Source organism: Peromyscus maniculatus, chromosome 21 (genome assembly GCF_049852395.1).
Source record: "Peromyscus maniculatus bairdii isolate BWxNUB_F1_BW_parent chromosome 21, HU_Pman_BW_mat_3.1, whole genome shotgun sequence".
NCBI classification, from domain to species: Eukaryota; Metazoa; Chordata; class Mammalia; order Rodentia; family Cricetidae; genus Peromyscus; species Peromyscus maniculatus.
In genome coordinates, this window is record NC_134872.1 from 48,618,112 (window position 1) to 48,641,641 (window position 23,530).

At 50.1% G+C, this 23,530-nt stretch overlaps 1 protein-coding gene across 5 annotated transcripts in view; it reads left to right on the forward strand.

Moving 5' to 3' along the window:
• The window catches only part of Bicral (BICRA like chromatin remodeling complex associated protein), a 97,160-nt gene that overhangs the window by 58,420 nt on the left and 15,210 nt on the right, over window positions 1-23,530 (forward strand). For all 5 annotated transcript variants that reach the window (XM_076557712.1, XM_076557713.1, XM_076557711.1 and 2 more), the window contains 3 exons: window positions 2,224-3,900; window positions 20,540-20,645; window positions 21,633-21,733. In XM_076557712.1, coding sequence (XP_076413827.1) covers window positions 2,224-3,900; window positions 20,540-20,645; window positions 21,633-21,733 — 1,884 coding nt within the window. The remainder of the gene's footprint in view (window positions 1-2,223; window positions 3,901-20,539; window positions 20,646-21,632; window positions 21,734-23,530) is intronic.

A 23,530-nucleotide genomic window follows, 5' to 3' on the forward strand; every position in this document is an offset into this window, starting at 1 on the left:
CACCTCTCTGGCCCTACATTTCAGTTTCCTAAGCTTTCAGCCCTGTGAAAGGACTCCAGTGTTGTATGTGAGGAAGGCATAGTAAAATGTGTTCAATCTTGTTTAAGGAAGCTCGTTTTTTGTTTTTGTTTTGGTTTTGGTTTTTTGATTTTTTTCGAGACAGGGTTTCTCTGTGTAGCTTTGTGCCTTTCCTGGCTCTCGCTCTGTAGACCAGGCTGGCCTTGAACTCACAGAGATCTGCCCAGCTCTGCCTCCCGAGTGCTGGGATTAAAGGCGTACACCACCACCAACTGGTCGGAAGCTGTTTTTAATTATAGTTACTTACAAATAATTTTAATCTGAAGCAAAGAAAAAAGTAATAACTAATGCTTATTGAGGGTGTAGCATGCACCTGTTACTGAGGACTGGTGCAAACTGCACTTAGTGTTCACAGTACCTCCAGGAAGTGGTTTCACATTAGCTCTGTTTTGTAGACGAGGAGGCTAAGGCACAGGGAGTTTTTACTCAGCCTAAAATTACATGAGGCATGTAGCTGGGATTCTGACTCAGGCCCCAGCTTCTGGAGCCTGTGTTGTTAAAGCTCTAGGAGAATTTAGACAGGGTGGGACCTGAGGAATCTTAAGTCACTGTGTGCAAGAGCTTAGTGGGTGGGAGCGCTTGCTGTGCCAAAGTAAGGACCTGAGTTCAAATCCCCAGGACTGACTATCACCCCAGTGGGTGGTCTGCGGTGGAAGGATTGCCGGGGCTTCCTGGCTGCCGGCCTGGCTCCAGCTTCAGTGAGACCCAAAGTTCAAGGGCCTGAGTTAGAGGGTGCTGGAGCAGGACACCAGACATCTTGTGGCCTCCAGCCATGCGCACCAGGACCCGTGTGTGCGTCATGCTACACACACCATACACACACACAAGAGAATTACTGCTTAAACTTGTATTATCTTAGTCTTTTCCATCACACTCTTCCACAGATGATGGTCTGCTGTGGGACTGCTCAAATCTTTGTCCTGCTGTGCCCCTTCTGAGTCATGTTAATCTTGGGTGTATCTGTAAATCTCAGCAATGCCCTGTTTTCTCAGTAGAAAGCACAATAACAAACTGTCTCACAGTGGTCCGTGGAAACCACTCGGGGTAGTCAACAACGTGGACTCGCCACCATCGTCACAGTCTTTATGTCCCTCATCTGGAGAACTCCATGGCATGCAGAGAGTCTGTGGCCATGCTCAGGTCCTTCAAGTATCTCAGGGTTTTATCTGATCACATCATGTGAGACCTCTTGACCTGCTTCTGTGGCTTCAAAGCCTCCCTTCAAAGCGCATGTCCTGGAGACTTGTGGCTCATTGTCCTTTTTATTTTTCTTGTGGTTCTGGAGATCCAACCCAGGACTTCACTCATGGTAGACAAAGGCTCTAACCACTGAGCTACAGTCCCAGCCCCTTCTTTTCTGTTCTGAAGGCTGGATTTCACCCTGTGTCCCAGTAGGCCCTCAAGCTCTCAGTGATTCTCCGACCTTAACCCCTAATGCGAGAGGTACAGGTGCCGGCCACCCTGCCTGACCTCCACCTTCATCCTGCCCTCGCTCACGTTCCCGTGAGTCTCCAAGGTTTACTGTGAGGTGGGCCTGCCTGGCTTTTCTCTCTAATCATTTAGCCCATAATGCCTCATTAGCTGGGGACTCAGAATTGTTAACTTTTTGCAAATCAAAATACTTGTTTTTTGAGGTGTTTGTTTGTTTGTTTGTCTGAGACAGGGTCTCTCTTCACAGTCCTAGCTGTCCTGGAACTGGCTGTGTAGATCAGGCTGGCCTTGAAGTTGCAGAACTCCACCTGCCTCCAGAGTGCTGGGATTAAAGGCCTGTGCCGCCACACCCGGGTTCTCTATTTATGTGTGAGACAGTCTCACAGTGTAGCCCAGGCTGACCTCGAACTCTTGACAGTCCTGAGCTTCGGTTCTGAGACTCCGGGTGTGAGCTACCACATCTCAGCCTGCTTCTCACATGTTCCCTATAAAATAATCTGTCAAAGCAATGAAATACAACAGGACAAATAAGGCAAGCAGTTCGGAGTGAGTCGTGTCTTACGGGGGACTGCGGGTTCGAGGCCAGCCTGAATAAGACCGGGGTGCTCTGGAAACCTATCGTTAAGCTTTATTTATATTCATTCCAGAGTGAGATTTTTACGGTTTCTTCTGAAGGTTCCATGTGCCTTGTAACATGCTGCTTCTGCTTTTCAGAACGCTGACCCTAAATCGTCCCTCAAAGGTGTAAATAGCCAGCTTGGAGAAGGGCCCAGTGATGGACTGCCACTTTCAAGTAGTCTTCAGTTTCTTGAAGATGAACTTGAGTCTTCTCCTCTTCCTGATCTCGGCGAGGACCAACCCTTTGATATTCTTCAGAAATCCTTGCAGGAAGCTAATATCACTGAGCAGACGTTGGCCCAAGAGGCGTACCTGGATGCCAGTATAGGCTCAAGCCCACAGTTTGCACAAGCTCAGCTCCATCCCCCTTCATCAGCATCCTTTACTCAGGCTTCTACTGTTTCTAATTACTCAGGTCAGACACTGCAGCCTATCGGGGTGACTCACGTGCCTGTTGGAGCATCGTTTGCAAGCAATACAGTGGGTGTGCAACATGGCTTTATGCAGCACGTGGGGATCAGTGTTCCCAGCCAGCATTTGCCTAATAGCGGCCAGATTAGTGGCTCTGGGCAGATACAGTTAATCGGGTCATTTGGTAGTCAGCCTTCCATGATGACTATTAATAACCTAGATGGCTCGCAGATCATATTAAAAGGTAGTGGGCAGCAAACCCCAACCAATGTGAGTGGAGGGCTCCTGGTCCACAGACAGACTCCTAATGGCAACTCGTTGTTCGGGAACTCCACCTCCAGTCCGGTAGCACAGCCTGTCACCGTTCCATTCAACAGCACAAATTTTCAGGCGTCTTTACCTGTGCATAACATCATTATTCAAAGGGGTCTCGCACCAAATTCAAATAAAGTCCCAATTAATATCCAGCCAAAGCCGATCCAGATGGGTCAGCAGAGTACGTACAATGTGAACAGCCTGGGGATCCAGCAGCACCATGTACAGCAGGGGATCTCCTTCGCCTCCGCAAGCTCACCCCAGGGCTCCGTGGTTGGTCCACACATGTCTGTGAACATTGTCAACCAACAGAACGCCGCGAGAAAGCCTGTCACCTCCCAGGCCGTGAGCAGTACAGGGGGCAGCATCGTCATTCATTCCCCCATGGGCCAGCCTCACACCCCCCAAAGTCAGTTCCTTATACCTACCAGCCTTTCCGTCAGCTCCAACTCGGTACACCACGTCCAGACCATAAATGGGCAGCTGCTTCAGACTCAGCCCTCGCAGCTCATCTCTGGCCAAGCGGCCTCAGAGCATGTCATGTTGAATAGGAATTCTTCTAACATGCTCAGGACCAACCAACCCTACTCTGGACAGATGCTTAACAACCAGAACTCCGCCGTCCAGCTAGTGTCTGGGCAGACTTTTGCCACCTCTGGAAGTCCAGTGATCGTCAACCATGCCTCTCCTCAGATGGTTGGAGGACAGATGCCCTTGCAGCGGGCATCGCCGACAGTATTACATCTGTCACCGGGGCAGAGCAGCGCTTCCCAAGGAAGACCAGGCTTTACCGCCATGTCCTCGGTGACCAGCATGTCAGGACCCACGCGGTTCCCTGCTGTTAGCTCGGCCAGCACTGCTCATGCCAGTCTTGGGTCCACAGTGCAGTCTGGGGCATCGGGATCAAACTTCACGGGAGACCAGCTGCCACAACCAAACAGGACTCCGGTCCCGGTCAGCGTGCCCCATCGTCTTCCAGTCTCTTCTTCCAAACCTACCAGCACTTTCAGCAACACCCCGGGAACGCAGCAACAGTTCTTCTGTCAGGTTAGTGCCGCTCACGTGGTTCGACGGGCGGGCGGGGAAGCCGGAATTTTTGTTGTATTCACTAAAATACCATTTTCTCCTCAGGTGAGACTTACTTATTAACTTGCATTTCTCAGTTTATGGTTGACTGTTCTTCCTTCTTAAGGAGAACTCTCAGCCCATGGGGCATTAGAGTGAAAACCTGGGATGAGACGGATTTGGGGCCAGTGAGATGCTCAGTAGACACTCAGTGCCAAGCCCGATGCCCTGAGCTTGACCCCTGGGACCCCCAGGGTGGAAGGAGACACCGCCCCCCAGCGTTGCCCTCTGACATTGACACACGTGCTGTATGTCATACTGTCTGTCAGTGAGACGGAACACCAGGACCAAAGGCGGCCTGAGGAGGAAGGGTTTGTGCGGCTCCCATTTCTGTCACGTCCATCACTGAGGGAGTCAGCGTTGTAATTCAGAATAGACCTGGAGCCAGGAACCAGGGCAGAGGCCATGGAGGGGTGCTGCTTACTGGCTTGCTCCCCATGGCTTGCTCAGCCTGTTTCTTCTTTCTTTTTGTTGTTTGTTTGTTTGTTTGTTTTGAGACAGGGTCTCACTACGTAGCCCTGACTGTCCTGGAACTCACTATGGAGACCAGGCTGGCCTTGAACTCACAGAGATCCACTTGCTTCTGCTTCCAGGGTGCTGGGATTAAATGCATGCGCCACTACGCCCAGCTTCTTAGCTAGTTTCTTATACACCCAGAACTACATGCCCAGGGATGGCCTTGCCCACAGTGGGCTGGGTCCTCCTACAGCATTTAACCATCAAGAAAGTGGCCCACAGACATGCCCCCAGGCCAGTCTGATGGAGGCCATTTCCTCAGGTGATTTCAACAGATGACTCCAACTTGTGTGAGTTGACAAAAAACTACTACAAGGTTGCACTTGTGTGCACACACATATAAACACATAAACACTTGTGTGCACACACATATAAACACATACAAATAAGTGCAATATATATGTAAGATGAATTGCTAAATGGTCTTATTAATAAAAACCCAGAGCCAGATATTGGGGTGAAAACCGAGAGACCAGAAGAATAGGACAAGCCACAGCCGACCTCACCTCACCAACTCCTCAGCTTCCAGAGAGACCTGCTTCCTCATACCCACGCCCATATATATGCCTTTCTGTCCCTGCCATCTCACTTCCTCTCTGCCTAACTACATCACTTCCTCTTCCTGCCCAGCTCTGTCACTTCCTGTCTGTCTATACAGTTAACTAGTGTTGGAATTTAAGGCATGTGCCACCACACCTGGCTCTGTTTCCAGTGTGGCCTTGAACTCACAGAGATCCCGCTGGATCTCTTGCCTCCCGAATGCTAGGATCAAAGGCGTGGGCTACCACTGCCTTTGTTTGACCTCTATTTTAATCTAGTGGCTGACTTTCCTCTGATCCTCAGATAAGTTTATTAGGGTACACAATATATTGGGGGACAAATATATCACCACATACATATTCTTTTAATTCTTGAGTTTGAATCTAGGTGTTTTTTTGTTTGTTTGTTTGTTTTTTTGGTTTTTCGAGACAGGGTTTCTCTGTGTAGCTTTGCGCCTTTCCTGGGACTCACTTGGTTGGCCTCAAACTCACAGAGATGAATCTAGGTTTTATTAGGTGAATGATATGCACCCAGTAAAATGATCCCTATAGATTTCATTCTCGTGAGTGAAGTGGGGTAATATCTCCATACCGTGGAGTTTCCTGGAGGCAAGCTGTATCTTTCCAGGGCACTGTCCTGAGACTGATTTTAACTAGGCCTCGTCTCCTAGTGATGCCGTCAGATTATGAATCCATCAAGGACTAACCCATTGGGCAGGCCAGAACCTTCAGGATCTAGACACTTCCCCAAAGACCAGCAACTAGCAATCACGCCATTGCTATTTGAACATTGCAGCTGATGAACATGACTGCTGCTGGTGACCCACCTGGAAGGCTCAGGGACCGTGAGCGGCCACTCAGAGCGGTCACTGGCCCTGCCCAGAGGGAGGCAAGTGTGTGTGTCAGGGAGCGGGGAGGTGTCAAGGCACTGTCCTTGGACTGGTACCTGAGCCTGCCCAGTTGGTAAAACCACACAGAGATTGTTGCTGAAAAGCTTTAATGTGGTCCTTGGCATGTGTCCTTCACTCATCGGCAGACATTTCCCTTTCTCCTCATTTCCTCAGTGAGAGCTGCTCCGTGGGGTCAGACACGTGGCTCAGTGAGAGCTCCATAGGGTCAGACACGTGGTTCCGTGAGAGCTGCTCCGTGGGGTCAGACACGTGGTTCAGTGGGAGCTGCTCCGTGGGTCAGACACGTGGTTCAGTGGGAGCTGCTCCATAGAGTCAGACACGTGGCTCAGTGAGAGCTGCTCCGTGGGGTCAGACACGTGGTTCAGTGAGAGCTGCTCCGTGGGTCAGACACGTGGCTCAGTGAGAGCTGCTCCGTGGGTCAGACACATGGTTCAGTGAGAGCTGCTCCGTGGGTCAGACACGTGGCTCAGTGAGAGCTGCTCCGTGGGTCAGACACGTGGTTCAGTGGGAGCTGCTCCGTGGGTCAGACACGTGGCTCAGTGAGAGCTGCTCCATGGGGTCAGACACGTGGCTCAGTGAGAGCTGCTCCGTGGGTCAGACACATGGCTCAGTGAGAGCTGCTCTGTGGGGTCAGACACGTGGTCCAGTGAGAGCTGCTCCGTGGGTCAGACACGTGGCTCAGTGAGAGCTGCTCCATAGAGTCAGACACGTGGCTCAGTGAGAGCTGCTCCATAGGGTCAGACACGTGGATCAGTGAGAGCTGCTCTGTGGGGTCAGACACGTGGTCCAGTGAGAGCTGCTCCGTGGGTCAGACACGTGGCTCAGTGAGAGCTGCTCTGTGGGGTCAGACACGTGGTCCAGTGAGAGCTGCTCCGTGGGTCAGACACGTGGCTCAGTGAGAGCTGCTCCGTGGGGTCAGACACGTGGTCCAGTGAGAGCTGCTCCGTGGGTCAGACACGTGGCTCAGTGAGAGCGTGCTTTACCTGGCTGGGGCCCTGGGTTCCCGCCTCAGCACAGTAACAGGCACCAAGCAAGCCAATTATCACTGGTCCTCCTCCCACGCGGGAGGACTTGCTACTCAACCTGCTTCCACCCACACATCTACCTCCTCCGTCATCATCTCCACAGCCTTCTCTACATTCAGAAGTCTCTAGAACTTACATTGCTATATCAGTAATTGAGTGTCAATCTTTTAAATATACAGACACCAATCTGTGTACCTCTGAGGACTCCTGCACTCAGGTGTACAATCCACACAGAGGCACACACCTAGACTTAAAATAAAAATAGGGATGCTCAGCCATTAAGAACTTTGGCTGCTTTTACAAAGGACTCGAGTTCAGTTCCCAGCACCTGCATGGCAGCTCCCAAACTCTCTGAAACACCAGTCCCGGGAACCTGACACCCTCTTCTAGCTTAGATGGGCACCAGACACACAGGGTGCGTAGACATACACCCAGGCAAAACACCATGCACACTAAAAAAAGGCAGATCCCCCAGATCAGGAAAGGAGCCTGATCGTGCAGGCTGTTCCCAGTCAGTCCCACTTCTCAGCAACACCCTGACAACAAAAGAAGAAAGAAATCCTTTCGTTTAGCATGGAGTCCAAGGCCTTGGCTCATCTCACCACCATGCTTTAAAAGCTACAACAGATTCTCCTGTTTGGCTGCTGCTGTTTTTACCAGGTTGTTTCTTGACATACTTATTTATCTTGGGGTGGGACACACATCAGCTGTGAGCACCTGTGGAGGTCAACGGGAAACTGTAGGCGTCCCCTCACCCCGGGAATGAGACTGAAGACCCAGGCTTGGTAGCGCGTGCCTTAACTGGCTGTGCCATCTCCCCAGCTCTGGTTTTACTACATGTATTTATTCCTGTGTGAGTGAGTGTGAGGAGGGAGGGGGTCAGAGGACAGTTTGCAGGGGTCACTTCTCTCCTTCCTGCATGTGAGTTCTGGGGATGCAGTTCAGTCATCGTCAAGCTTGGTAGCAAGCCCTTCACCGGCCATGTGGTCTGTTTATGTGTGGGGTGTTTTGCCTGCACGCATGTCTGTGCACTGCTTCCCAAAAGCATGCCTGGTGCTCAGCGAGGCCAGAGAGGGTATCGGAGCTTCTGGAATTGGAGTCACGTATGGCGTAGCCACCGTGTGGGGGCTGGGAACCAGACCCTGGTGCTCTGCAGGAGCAGCAAAAGCTCTTAACCACTGAGCCAGGTCTCCAGCCTCCAGCCGCACTTTCTTGCTGACCCTGTGTTTTGTGTTTTAAGACAGGGTCTCACATGGTAGCCTAGGCTGGCCTGAAATTTTCTATGTAGCTCAGACTGGCCTTGGATTTGAGCAGTCCTGTTTCTGCCTCCTAAGTGCTGGGATTATAGGCATAGGCACCATGCCCTCCCCATCAGTCTCTGTCCTTATGTTTTAGAAAGGTATGAAGCAATTGTGTGTGTGTGTGTGTGTGTGTGTGTGTGTGTGTGTGTGTGTGTGTGTGTGTGTGTTTTCTGAGACAGGATTTCAGTGTGTAACAGCCCTACCTGTCCTGGAACTTGCTTTATAGATCAGGCTAGCCTTGAACTCAGAGATCCTCCTGCCTCTGCCCCTGAGTGCTGGGATTACAGGCATGTACCCACTGCCCGGCAGAAGTGGTTCTTTTAACAGTGCCCCTGGGTTTGGATTGCTATGAGTACACTTGGAGTATCATTTTCCGGGTTGTCAGATGCTGTGCCCTCCAGACTGTCAGTGTGATTGGTCCTGACCCTGGTCCTGAACACTGGGTGTCCTTCTGCTGGGTATGGTGGTGCACACTGTGATCCCAGCATTGGGTGATGGAGGCTGGAGGGTTGATCAGGTGTTCAAAACTAGCCATGGCTACATAGTGAGCTTGACCCGCTGGGTCACCTGAGACCCTGATTTTCACACAGAAATCCTCGAGGCTCCTTTCAGAGTCTGCACTAGCCCACCCTGCCAGTGGCCACCCTGACTTTCCAGTGCCCTGCTCTGCACTGAGAGTGAGTGCACTCGGGTGGGCTCCTCCTCCTCAGTGGGCTTTAGACCCACAGGCTCTTGTTCTACACGGTGGGCACAGGCTGGCTGATGTCGCCTCTATCCCAGTCTATCCCAGACCAGGCCGATGGTGCCCTCCACATGGTCTGCTGTCCCTCTCGCCAAACGTCCTTCTTGATTCGAATGCCCTTCACCAACAAAACACTTCATTCTGTATTCATTATTTGATTTCTCTGCCCCTTCCCTGGAATCAACGCTTTGTTTATTGTTTGTTTGTTTGTTTTATTCGAGACAAGGTTTCACATAGCCCAGGGTGGCCTCAAAGCTGTAGTGTGGTCAGGATAGCCCTGGATTCCTGATCCTCCTCCAAGCCCCACCTCGCAAGTGCTGGGATATAGGCATGTGTCACCACGCCTGACTGGAATCTTTTTGTTGTTGTTGTTTTTCGAGACAGGTTTCTCTGTAGCTTTGGAGCCTGTCCTGGAACTCACAGAGATCAGCCTGCCTCTTGCCTCCCGAGTGCTGGGATTAAAGGCGTGCGCCACCACCGGTCTTTTTTTTTTTTTTTTTTTTTTTTTAAAAGATTTATTTTTTTATTATGTATACAGAAGAGGGCATCAGATCTCATTACAGATGTTTGTGAGCCACCATGTGGTTGCTGGGAATTGAACTCAGGTCCTCTGGAAGAGCAGTCAGTGCTCTTAACCTCTGAGCCATTTCTCCAGCCCCCGGTCTTTTTTTTTTTTTTAAAGGAGAATCCTATTCTGATGGAGACAGTGTATCTAAAACCCAACATCTGGAGCTGGGAGTAAAATTGAGCATAGAGTACTTGCCAAGCAGGCCTGGGTCTGGGTCTGGTGACCTGCACCATGCACACACAGTAGTACAGTTGAGGGGTGTGTGTATGTGTGTGTGTGTGTGTGTGTGTGTGTGTGTGTGTGTGGAGAGGTGGAGTGCAGCTCAGTTGTACATGCAGAAGGCCCCAGATTCCATCCCCAGCCCCGCCAAATAAACTGAGTCGTGTGTGTATGCTACTGATGTTCTCAAAGTGGCGAAATGGCGATTGTGCGCATATAAGGACTAAGTCAAGCCAGGTGGTGGTAGCGCACGCCTTTAATCCCAGCACCTGGGAGTCAGGGGCGGACGGATCTCTGTGAGTTCAAGGCTAGCCTGGACTACCAGAGTGAGTTCCAGGACAGGCTCCAAAGCTACAGAGAAACCCTGTCTCGAAAAACCAAAATAAAATAAAGTAGTTTCCAAAAAATTAGGGGAAAGCTGATAATTTTCAGTGTAAATGTAAAATCTTTAATAAACGGCTTGGGAGAATTATGAATAAAGACAGTATGACAGATTAGAAACAGAGTCCCCTCCTGCTTATAAACCCCCAGAGGAGAGCTACTGCAGATTCAGGGCAGTCTGGGCCAAGAGTGAGAGACCCCGGCCCAGAGAGAAGCCAGCAAACATAAGCTGTGCAGCAGATGAAAATGCAGAGTGGTACCCAGTAGTCGAGAGCTTCCAGCCAGTGCCCACTGCACATCTCCTTCTGTGGACTTTAGATTCCTTATGACACAGCCTGTCCTTAAAAGCTGGATGACAGGAAATGACAGGCTGTTCATCACACTGCAAACACTTCGCTCCATTATGGAACTTGAAATAATATATATTGATAAGCTTTGGCTTTTTGGTTTTTTGTTTGTTTCTCTGTGTATCCTTGTTTTGGTTTTTCGAGACAGGGTTTCTCTGTGTATCCTTGGCTGTCCTGGAACTCGCTCTGTAGCCCAGGCTGGCCTCGAACTCACAGGGATCTGCCTGCCGCTACCTCCAGAGTGCTGGGATTAAAGTGTGCGCCACCCTGCAGTCAGCTTTATTTTTGTCATAATCAGTTCTCTATTTTCACCCATAGCATGGCTGTTTCCCTACCCCACTCAAGTGGGAGGAGCCTATTGCTGACTCCCCAGTTTCTTGTACATAAACCTAACAAGATGCCTCTCGGCCAGAAAGATGCTCAGCGGTTAAGAGCACTTGTTACTCCAACAGAGGACCTGAGTGTGATTCCTAGCACCCACCTGGAGTTCTAAAAGCTTTCAGAAAGAAAGAAACAACACCCACAAAGAAAGTTTTATCCTGAAGCTTCAGAATAGTTCTTGTGACTTTTATGCAAGAAGATCAGGGAAGTAGGTCACTGGTGTAATTCCCAGGCTGTTCCTGTCGTCTTTTTTCAGAAATTCTACCTGGAGTGAGGGAGCGAGGGACATGGCTTTGGGGGCAGCACGTGCTGTGAGGTAGTAAGTAGGTCACCTGCCATTTCTATCCACAGGACCCAGAGTGACTCTTGCTTTACAGTTACTTTGTAAATCTCCTGTAGACATCATGGGCTGTTGTGATGAACAAAAACACCATTATCCAAGCATGTAGTGTTTATGCTTGTGAGAATTTAAATTTAGCAAGTGTTTTTTTAAAGATTTATTTTTATTATTTTTAATGTTGTGCATGTATGGGTCAGTGTAGGCACATGAGTACACGTGCCTGAGCAAGCAGACAGAGGTCTGAGGTCCCCTGGAGCTGGAGTTGAAGGCACTCGTGAGCCACTCAGGGTGGGTGCTGGGACTGAACCCAGGTCCTCTGCAAGACTAGTAAGTGCCTCACTGCTGAGCTGTCTCTCCAGCCCATAACCCAGCATTTTAATAATAGAAATGGTTAATATTATGGGTCAGTGAGAGCTCAGCAGTTAAGCGCTTGCTGAGCAAGCCTGGCAACTTGAATTGATCCCTGAAACCCACATAAAGGTGGAAGGAGAGGACCCACTCTGAAGAGGAGTCCTCTCAGCTCCACACATACACACGTGCACACTGGCACGCATGTGTGCACACACTAGTAATATATTTTTAACCCGGCGTTGCATTCCGTCTAAGTACTTCATGAGCTTGGTCCCAGGCTCTCCCATGGGACGGGGAGGTGTTGAGTCGTAGTTTCCTCCCCGGCTCCCTGGCCACCACTTGCTACAGGTGTCCCCTGGAGCCAGCTTCCTGTGAGTCTCATCCCCACTCTCTGTAATGGGGAGGCTCTAGAGCCGCAGAAATTGGAAGGCTGCAGCAAACTGTTCACCCGTGTCTCCGTAGCCTCTAGTCTAGAGTATTTGTTTAGTTGGCCCGTGTCCAAGTGTGCCTGTATGGTGTGCACACATACAAACACAAACATACTTTTTCCTCTGAACCATTCAAAATCCTTTATAACCGTGTGACTGTAAATTCTTCAGCAGGCATCTCCAGAGAACAGGAACTTGTCGCCGTTCTGTATTGTCGCCATTCTGTGTTGTCACTGTCAAAGAAATTCAGTGTTGACAGTAAAATAATGTCAGATTTCTTTGAGTCAAGACATTAATGCCATTTACAAGAGTTTTTTACTCAAAATTCAACCAGAAAATACTGTTTGCACATTGGTGGCTTACATCTTTAATCCCAGTGGTTAAGAGCACCTTGCTGCTCTTGCAGAGGAACTGAGTTCGATTCCCAACATCCACATAAGACAACTCACAACTGTTTATAAGGAGCTCTGACACTTCTGGCCTATATGGGCACCTTCACTGACATTATTTTCTCTCTCTCTCTCTCTCTCTCTCTCTCTCTCTCTCTCTCTCTCTCTGTCTCTCTCTCTCTCTCTCTCACACACACACACACACACACACACACACACACACAAAATAATAATAATAATAAAAACCAACATTTTATCAAAGCCTTAAGGGCCTGCAAGATGACTCAGCAGGTAAAGGTGGGTGCTGCCACCAAGCTGAGCTCAATCCCTGGACCCCACACGGTGGAGAGAGAAAACCCAGGTCCACGGGTGGTCCTCTGATCTCCACATGTACACTGTGGCATGTGCTCCGTATCCCTCCACAATGTAAGAAAATAAAACAAATCCTTGAACAAAGTAGATAAAATAGTGTAATGAGCCTGACTCTTCAGTCAGTTATTGGCTGTGGCCCCCGTGAGCTCATGGCTGCTCCTGTTCATCTGGACCTCACCCACTGCCCTCCCCGCCCCCTTGCTCTTTTGAAGCTAACCCACGGTCTAGAGAGCATCTCTGATCGTGCTGTCTTCCTGCGACTTAACATGCCTGCGTTTGACCATGGGGGAGCCAGTGGAGCTGGGCCCTGCTTTGACACGTCTTCCGTTTGCAGGCTTGGTTGAGAATGCCTTGCCTCAAACCGAGAACCGGTCATCCTCCATGGAGCCAGCCCTGAAGCCTTAAAGCCAAAAGTACCCCCCAAGCTTTACACTGTCTTCTGAATGACTCAAAATTTAAGTCCGTGATTAAACCAGATGATTGGTATGAGAATTTAGCTTGTCAAACGAAACTATGATAGGCCCAAATCTCTTCAGTGCTCCCAAAGCTTTAGTAGATGTAAAGTCCCTGGGAGCCACAGCCAGCATGCACCCTCGTGGCCTTGGCTGTGAGGTGCAGGTGTGAGCAGGCTGATTTCCCTACGGAGGTCTCCAGCCTGCCTCTCTCCAGTCCTGCCCTCTTCTCCTACCGTGTCTGTAAGCGCCATCAGCTTCCTTCTCCCGTACTTTCAATAAGTCACCAGACCCTATAAAAAACATTGTTTGAGGTGGGCGGTGGTGGCGCACGCCTTTAATCCCAGCACTTGGGAGGCAGAGGCAGGCAGATCTCTGTGAGTTCAAGGTCAGCCAGGGCTACACACAGAGAAACTCTGTCTCGAAAAACTTAAAAGAACAAAAAAAAGAAAAGAAAAGAAAAAAAAATTTTGAGACAGGTTTTCTCACTGTTACAGCTCTGGCTGGCCTCAAACTCACAGAGATCCACCTGCCTCTGCTTCCTCAGTGCTAAAAAGTGTACCACTACACCCAGCTTTAAATTCTCTGAAAATGTCTCATTCACTCCATGAATGTTAGAAATATTGACTAACCAGGACAGTGCCGGGGCTTAAGCAAGTTCTTTTTTGTCCTTTCTTGGAGCCGCACACAGCTCTGCAGTGAGTCCCACCCCACAGTGCGGGAGTGGGCACAGTGCCCACGCGGCTGCCTTCCTCCTGCTCTGCTTCTCTCTCCGTTTCCGTAGTCAACTCTGCAGTGGGCTGTAGGGAACCTTCGTGGGAACGCGAGAGCTGGGTGAGGAAGCCCGGCTGAGTCATCCTTGCCTGTCAGTGAGTGGCTTGTGGTCTCAGCCTCTCTTTAGTTCTCTCGTCCCTAAAATGAGGAACTTAGCCACACATAGGGTCATCTGGGGAGCTTCTAAAAATGCGCATGCCTGGACCTTATCCCCATAAATTCTGATCTGAACTGCCTGGAGCAGGGACCTTAGGCACCGGTATTTTACAGAAGCTCCCCAAGTGACTTTAAATGCAGTTCAGGGTGGAGGGCACAGAGTTAGCCAACCCCACAGCCCATTCCGGCCCTAATGGGACCTCATTAGACAAGTGTTCCTCATCAGTGACTGATGGGCCCGCTTCCAGAACACCAATCCTAACCCATCCGCCTGGTGGCCTGAGCCAGGCCCTCTGGGAGCTTTCCACTCCTCGGAGGAAGCATGCAGGGCTGGCCTGCACTCAGGGTCCTCTGAACAGGCCAGACACGTAGGTGGTGCCTTTGACCCACCACTGATGGTATCCACAACCTGCCCTTTGCTGTGGGTACCATTCACGCTGCTTCAGCCACCCTCCTCCTCAGGCTCCGCCCCAAATACCTACAAGTTCAAGGCTCTTTTGGTTTCCTCTCTCTTCGCCTGTTTTTCTTTTCCTTTGTACTGACCGCTAAGTATGTGGCCCCAGTCTGTGTGAGGTGTTTTCTCTGATCACTCACTCAGCACTGAGTATTGCCACACGACAGTCCCTGGAATATAAAACCCTGTTCAGGAACCCAGAGAAGCCAGGGTTCACATACACTTTAAAACACGTGTCAGGTTTGGGCAAATTCTAACAAAATCGGACAGCACAAGACAGTGCTGGCTGATCTGGGACCTCCTGTTGTTACATTGTGTGTGTGTGTGGCCACACATGCATGCCACGGTGTGAGTGTGGGGTCAAAGGGCAGCTTGCAGGAGCTGGTTCTCTAACCCCATGTGGGCCCCAGGGGTCACACCCAGGCTTGGCAGCAGGAGCCCTGCCAGGCCATCTCCCTGGCTGCTGATCTGTAAACTTCTAAAGGAAGGAAGGGGTAACGACAAGAGGGTCTAGGTGGAGAATGTTCCAGAAAGGAGATGTGGAAAGTCTGGGGAAGGAGAAGGTGTGTACCCTGGGGGAGGGAAACAGGTCCAGGTGATGGGAGGAAGGTGACTGGTGGGACAGGTGTGTGGGTGCATGTCCTGTGGGTCTCACAGGTCGCGTTCAGAGCCGTGTTGTGCCAGGTGTGAACCTTTAATCTCAGCACTCAGGAGGCCAAGGCAGGCAGATCTCTGGGAGTTCAAGGCCAGCCAGGGCTACACAATGAGAGCCTGTCTCAAAAACAAAACCAAACCAAAATAGAGCCTGTGTTGCTGGGTACGGTGGCACATGCTTTCGATCCCAGCACTCAGGCAGAGGCAGGCAGATTTGGTGAGTTCGAGGCCAGCCTGCCCTTCATAGTGAGTTCCAAGACAACCAGGGCTACATAGTGAGATCTTGTCTCAAAAACAAACAAGCAAACAAGAAAGCCAGTGCCGTAGGCCAGGTGAGGACACACACCTGTATGTGGTCCAGGCACTTGGGAGTTGGCAGGTAGACACCAGATCAGGAGTTCAAGGTTAGCCTCGGCTGCAGAGCCACCTCAGCTTGAAGCCACCATGGGCTGTGTGAAACCCTGTCTCACAAAAAAAAACAAACAAAAATAGCCATTGTGTTAACCTAAATGTGAAATAGTGAAGACTCGTGTAGCCTTATGCTGGGGACATGGTGCGAAGTACATGGATTTGGAATGGTGAAGTTAGAACTTGGGGCTGGCTGCCATGGTGGAGGAGCAATACCACAAGATCCTAACGGTGACAGAAACAGGGAGTTTTTACCTCTAAAGGAAGTTGCTGAGCTTCAGGTGTGATCATCAGGTCTGAGGTAGCCAAAGGACAGTGGGTGTTAAATAGCCAAAAATGTGAGGACCGAGAGGGTATTGATCGAGCCGCGTATAAATTGTGAGTGACGGTGACAGTCGGTGTGAGGACGGGGACAGTGTGAGGATGGTGACAGTCAGTGTGAGGACGGGGACAGTCGGTGTGAGGACAGGGACAGTGTGAGGACGGGGACAGTCGGTGTGAGGACGGGGACAGTGTGAGGACGGGGACGGTGTGAGGACGGGGACAGTCGGTGTGAGGATGGGGACAGTCGGTGTGAGGGCGGGGACAGTCGGTGTGAGGACGGGGACAGTGTGAGGACGGGGACGGTGTGAGGACGGGGACGGTGTGAGGACGGGGACAGTCGGTGTGAGGACAGGGACAGTGTGAGGACGGGGACAGTGTGAGGACGGGGACAGTCGGTGTGAGGACGGGGACAGTCGGTGTGAGGACGGGGACAGTGTGAGGACGGGGACAGTCGGTGTGAGGACCAGGAATGGTAAGCTTAGCTCTCAGGACCGGGACACGGTATGCATGCCAGAGGGAGCGCGCATGTGGGAAGTCAGGGGAGCCGGGCCTGAGCCGGGCTTAGCAACTGGGAGGCTGTTCAGTGCAGTCCCGTTCAGTGGACTGCGGCAGGTGTGGCAGCTCAGGGCTGTAATCCCAGCACTTGGGAGGCTGAGGCAGGGGCCTGCTGTGAATTCAAGGCCAGCCTCGCTGTACAACAATGCCCTTTCTGAAGAAAACAGAAGGGGGGGGGGTGGAGAGATGACTGAGGACTGAATTTGGGATCTTAGTGCCCAAGTAACAAGTCTAGTGTGTTCGTCACACGCTGTGACATCAGAGGGGTGGGAACTAGAAGATTGCTCCCTTGCAGCCTAGAAAACTCTAGCCTTGAGGTAAGAGGCAGGGTGATAGGAGGACGGCCGATGCTCTCCTCCGCCTCTGCACGTGTGCACAGGCTTACACATGGTGCGTTTGCAGGCTGCACACACACACACCACACACACCACACACACACACACACACACACACACACACACACCACACACACACACACCACACAGACATACACACACACACCACACACACCACACACACCACACACACCACACACACACACCACACACACACACACACACCACACAGACATACACACACACACCACACACACACACACACACACACGTACACATGTACAGTATAAGTAAATCAGTTTTGGGTGGTTTTGTTTTGCTTTGTTTTGTTTTTTTAAGTTTTTAGTTTTTCAAAACAGGGTCTCTCCACATAGCCCTACTGTCCTGGAACTCGCTCTGTAGACCAGGCTGGCCTTAAGCTCAGAGATCCTCCTGCCTCTGCTGGAATTAAAGGCTTGTGCCACCACACCCTGCAGAATGGGTTTTTTGAAACGCCAAAGACCACTCCTAGTGACACACTTCTCCAACAAGGCCACACCTCCTCATCCTTTGAAATACCGACACCCCAGTGTCCAGGTGTCCAGATCTCTAAGCCTGTCAAGGCCATTCTCATTCAAACCGTCACATTTTTAAATGTCGACTCATCCTCTCTTGTCACCTGGAGCTCGTCCCACTGATCAAGTTGAAAGGATTAGTCACTCTCTGCTGCTGTGATAAGATACTACGACCAAGGCAACTGAAAGCAGGGAGGACGTATTTGGACTTAGAGTCCCAGAGTCTGAGAGTCGGATATGGCTGGGAGAGTGTCAGTGACGGCATGGTGGCCCGGGCAGGGAGCTCAGGACCACATCTCACCCAAAGCATGAAGCAGAGAGTGAATGGATTAGGAGGAGAAAGAGGCTGTGAATCTGAGAGACAAAGAGACAGGTCCATGAGAGGTGCTGGAGGAGGAGAGGGAAGGAAATGATGCGGTTATATTTTAACCTCAAAAAATGTGAAAGAGAGAGAGAGAACAGACGGAAGAGTAACCTGCGTGCAAGCATTCTCAGAGCAATGCCCCTGCCTCGGGAGACTTGGGTGGTGCCTGGGACTCAGTAGATGAAAGTCACCCTTACAGCTTGGAGCAAACTTTGTTTCTATTTTTAAAAAAAAAAAAAAAAAAAAGGCTAGCATTCGCCAGCTTCATCTCCTACTGTATTTACTAGACGCGACCTGGAACATCCCCTGGCTATCAAACAAACAATGAAACAAAATGGGGTAAAACTGCAATGAGAGCCAGATGGAGTTCACCACGGGAGCAAGGAGAAGGGCTGGAGCCGGGGAGATGACCTGAGGGGGGCTACTGCACCCACATCGGGCCACTCAAGCCCTCCCGAAACTCACTCCAGCTCCAGAATAGTCAGCGCCGCCTTTGGGCCTCTACAGGCACTTAAACTCTCATGGAGCGTACCGGGCGTGTGTGTGTGTGTGTGTGTGTGTGTGTGTGTGTGTGTGTGTGTGTGTGTGTGTGTGTGTCTTCGTGTGAGTACATGCAAGTGCATAAGAGAGGGTGTGTGTGTGTGTAGATAACACATAAATTAACAAATAATAAAAATAGCCAATTGTGGTGGCACACCCCTTTAATCCCAGGACTAGGGAGATAGAGGCAGGCATATCTAGAGTTCAAGGCCAGCCTGGTGTACATAGTGAATTCCAGGATAGTCAGAGCTACATAATAGACCCTCTCTTAGAAAACTAAAAATAGGGCTGGAGAGATGGCTCAGAGGTTAAGAGCACTGGCTGCTCTTCCAGAGGTCCTGAGTTCAATTCCCAGCAACCATATGGTGGCTCACAACCATCTGTAATGAGATCTGGTGCCCTCTTCTGGCTTGCAGTCATACATGCTGTATACATAATAAATAAATCTTTAAAAAAAAAAAAAAGAAATACACAACTCTCATTAAAAAAAGAAAAAAGAAAAAGAAAACTAAAAATAAGCAAGTAAACACATAATAGTAAAAACAATCCCTAATGCCGGGGCCAGAACACGTTCCCCAGGAGAGATTCCCATCAGCAGTGCCCTGCCCATGCCATCGCATCTCTGCCCCACAGTGTAACAGTCACAGCAAGTGTTCCAGTCCCCCAACAGAGGATGCCGTCTGTGCCACTGTGGTAGGTAGGTTAAAAAGGGTGGGGTTATAGCTCGGTGGCAAAGCACCTGTCTGTCTTGTGCAAGGTTCTGGGTTCAAGTCACAGTATGGCAAAGAAGAAAACTGGGCCGGACGGCACACACCTACGATCCCAGCTGCTTGTAAAGCTGGGACAGGAGGATCAGGAGTTCAAGGGCCTAGGACGGCGGTGGTGGCGCACGCCTGTAATCCCAGCACTCGGGAGTCAGAGGCAGGTGGATCTCTGAGTTCAAGACCAGCCTGGACTACAGAGTGAGTTCCAGGACAGCCAGGGCTACACTGAGAAGACCTGTCTTAAAAAACAAACAAACAAAAATACAAAAAAAAAAAAAAGAAAAGAAAAAGAAAAAGAAAAGAAAAGAAAGAAAGAAAAAAGACAACGGATCATTTCTCACTCATTTACTGCACATGAGCTAACACGGTATTGGTCCACTGTAGACCGAGACGAAGCAGTTCTCTCCTTCCTCTGCATGACTTGTGAGAGCAGCATGGCATCGGGATGCTTAAAATGGGTTAGGGCATTGGTTTAGTTCTTTAAAATACCGGGAACTTCATTTTTTAAAAAATTGGCCAGGTGTGATAGTCCATGTATTTAATCCCGCTCTCCAAGCAGAGGCAGAGAGAAGTCTGGGACTTCCAAGCCAGCCTGATGTACTACCCGCCCCCCACCTGCACCCCAAAAAAGAGAGAAAGAAAAGAAAATTGCACGAGCTTATAGATTTTAAAGGATATACTCTGAAACTCTCCCGGTGTGACAGAAGAATGTTTTTAGGGTTCTTTTTGTAATATCTAACTGGAAGTGACACCAAGCAAGCATTACCTGGAGAGACTGGAGAGATGGCTCAGTGGCTAAGAGCATGCACTGATCTTGGGGACCTGAGTTCGGTTCCCCAAAGCAGCGTTCTGTGGCTCCCACTGCCTGTAACTCAGCAGCTCCTAGGCCTCTGGCCCTCTGCCTCTGCAGACACCGCACTTACAGTACTGACAGACAGGTAATTTAAAAATAAACAATAAATCTTTAAAAAATGAAACTCGTCTAGCGTTTGTTTGTATTTTCTTTATGAGATGGTGTTTGTATGATGGCCTGGCTATCCTGGAACTCATAGAGTTCCACCTGCCTCTGCCTCTTGCTCAGATTAAAGGAATTCGATACCTCAAATGGCTTGTGTGGCATTTTAAACGTACCTGTTGGGGCTGGAAAGATGGCTCAACAGTTAATAAAAGCATCTGTTGCTCTTGCAAAGGCCCCAGGTTCAGTTCACAGCAACTACATGGTGGCTCACAACCATCCATAACTTCAGTTCCAAAGGATCTCATGTCTTCTGGCCACCAGGTACACGTGTGGTACACAACACATACACATAGCAAAACACTCTAACACATTAAATAAATCTAAAAAAAAAAAAAAGTAATCTGTAATCTGTACTTATAACGGTCACATTAACCTCTTTCTTGGCTCTTTGGTCTACAGGCTCAGAAAAAGTGTTTGAACCAGACCTCCCCCATCCCCTCGTCCAAGAGCACAGACAGCCTGAGGCCGCCACAGATCCCTGGACTCTTGAGCACAGCACTGCCAGGTCAGGAGCCTTTGCAGAAGTCGGCTGCAGTCTGCCCCGCCCTCTCTCGCCGCCTCTGTTTTCCTGAGTCTCCCCTGGTCTCTGAATTCCCCCCATCGTCCCTTTTCTCTGTACTCTTCCCACCCAAAGACTGGAGCAGTGTGTTCCTGCAGCTGCAGGGCTCCATCACTTGTGAGGTAGAGCATACCGCTCAGAAAGAAAAGAGCACGTCTGAATTATGAGACATTGGATTGTATAGAAGGGATGAGCTCTGGTTTTGATGAGCAAGGCTCACAGACCTTTGTAATTGGCCCCATGTTCTCTGTGCGTGTGTGTTCAGAGGTCCCACTCTCCAAACTGGAAACATGGAGGTTGTATCCTGTCGTAAGGCACTTAACGCCTGCTGGACTCCATTCTCACTAAGAGTAAAAGCGACCTTTTGTCTGCGACTGCGTATAGTAACTGTTCTTACCGCTCCGCACATGATCGGATATGGGGGCTATAGCATCCTGCTGAGATCCCCCTCTGGGCCTCCTTCCTGCAGGTGTAGTTTGGAGTTCTGAAGTACTGGCAGATTGCAGGTTGAGGCCTATTTCTCAGACCATAGACAACTAAAAACTGCATGTGTCATTCGCAGTTCTGTTTATTATCATGGATTAAGTTGGGTCTATTTGTTGCCTCCTCAGAGTTAAAAGCACCGACCTCCATAGCTAATAGATCAGAGTGTCCCCGCTCCCTTCCTCCCGCCAGGGTTTCGTCAAGAAATCCCTTTCAGGCTGGGTATGGTGGTCCACACCTCTAATCCCAGCACTCTGGAGGCAGAAGCAGGATAATCTCGGTAAATTCAAGGCCATCCTTGTCTACTTAGCAAGTTCCAGGCCAGCCAGGACTACATAGTGAGACCTTGTCTCAAATAACAAAGAAAGAAAGAAGCCCCTTTCAGAATGCACATACTGGACCCGACTGTCTGTCTCTGATAAGCTCTGTCTTCTGCATTCGTTCTAATAGGACAGGATTCTGGAAGCAAAGTTACGCCAGCATCCTTGGGGGCCGCACAGCCACAGCAGGAAAACTCCGTTGGATCCTCCCCTAGCCAGACAACTGTGCAGGTAGGACGCGGCCTGCATGTCTGCAGCGGCCCTTCGTGGCTGGAAAGGAGGATTGTGTAGTCTCAAGAAGATTGGTGGTTGGTGTCCAGCACTGTGCATGCAGCCAGTCTGTCTCCAGGGGCATGCAACCGTTCCGGAGGCCAGGCCTGGTCACATTCATGTTTCCAGGATGAATCTTTCTCAACTATTCCTGACATGTTTCTGGTGCCTCATGAATCCTTCATAGATCAAGGGCTGGAGTGTTGTGGAGTACCTGCCTAGTGTGTGCAAGGCCCTGGGTTTGCTATCTAGCAGTGGTGCACTCGCGTGTGCGCGCGTATACACACACACACAAAGCACACACCAGTACCCTACACATAGCAGACACTACACCAAGTAAATGAATGCACTCACCGGGTGTGGGCTGCCCTGGCTGGTACTGTTAGCTCGACCCAGTGCATCGTCTGAGAGGAAAGTCTCGCCTGAGGAACTGCCCAGCTCAGATTGGCCTGTGGGCGTGTCTGAAAGGGATTGTCTGGATTGTCCTTTCTGATGGGGGCCCAGCACACCATGAGTGATGCTGTTTTCTGGGCAGGTGACACTGAGCTAAGTCTAAGCTAGAGAACAGCCAGCAAGCAGTGTTCTTCATGGTTCCTGCTGGTTTCTGCCCTGACATCCTTCAGTGATGGACGGTGGCCTGAGAGTGCAAGCCACATAAGCCCTGTTCTTCCCTAATTTGCTTTTGCTCAGAGATCTTACCAGAGCAACAGAAAGGAAGCTGGAACAGGGCTAGCTCGGGTGTAAAGTAGTTACCTAGGCTGTGCGAGGCCTCGGGATTGATCCCCCAACAGTGACACACACGGGCATGCACGCACGCCCACATATACACACATGCACACACATACACATACATGCACACACATATACATACATGCACACACATATACATACAGACATACACATGCACACGCATACACACGCGCACACGTACATACACACCCCAGTAGCTAACATATGCTAGGCACATAAAAGCTGCACACATAGGGTTGGGGTTTGTAGTTCTTTTGTCGTTTATGGGACAAAGAACTTGGCAAGCAGCTTGAGGAAGGAGGGGTTTGGCTCACACTTGAGAGTGTAGGCCCTGAGGACGTCACGGTAGCAGGAGTGTGAAGCAGGGGTCGGGTTGTGTCTGCAGGCAGGAACAGGAATGAATGCTGTCACATCCTCCTTACTCAGCCCAGGACCCCAGGGCATGGGGTAGTGCCACTCAAAGTCAGGGTCTCTCTTCACACCCTCCCTCCCAGATGTGCCCAGAAGTTTCTTTCTGAGGGGATTTGGGATCCTCTCCAGTTGATAGTCCAAAATGACCATCACGAGGGTGTAACTCAGTAGTTAGCATTTGCCCAACATGCGTACAGCCCGGGGTTCAATCCCCAACACTGCATAAAGGAAAAATCACAACAGTCATTATGTCAGAAGTGGCTCTGGTACCACAGGTTTGTGACCAACCTGATCTACACATTGCCTTCCAGGATGGCCAGGGGTACATAGCAAGACTCAAAAAGCAAGCAGTGTGTCTGTTCATGGTGATGGGAGGTTTGTTTGTATATGAGGACAAGACATGAATGCATGGAATAGCCATTTCTGTGGTCTTTTGACCTACCTTTGTGCCATATAAATCTCAAGGCATTTCACACTACTAGTCTTGAAAAGGAAGGGAAGCTATTTTGTGTCTAGCTTTCTAAGACCTTGGTTCTTCCTCAAAATTTGCTGTTTAATAGCTTGCTGGAGATTACTGTACAGCTTTCTGTAGACTGA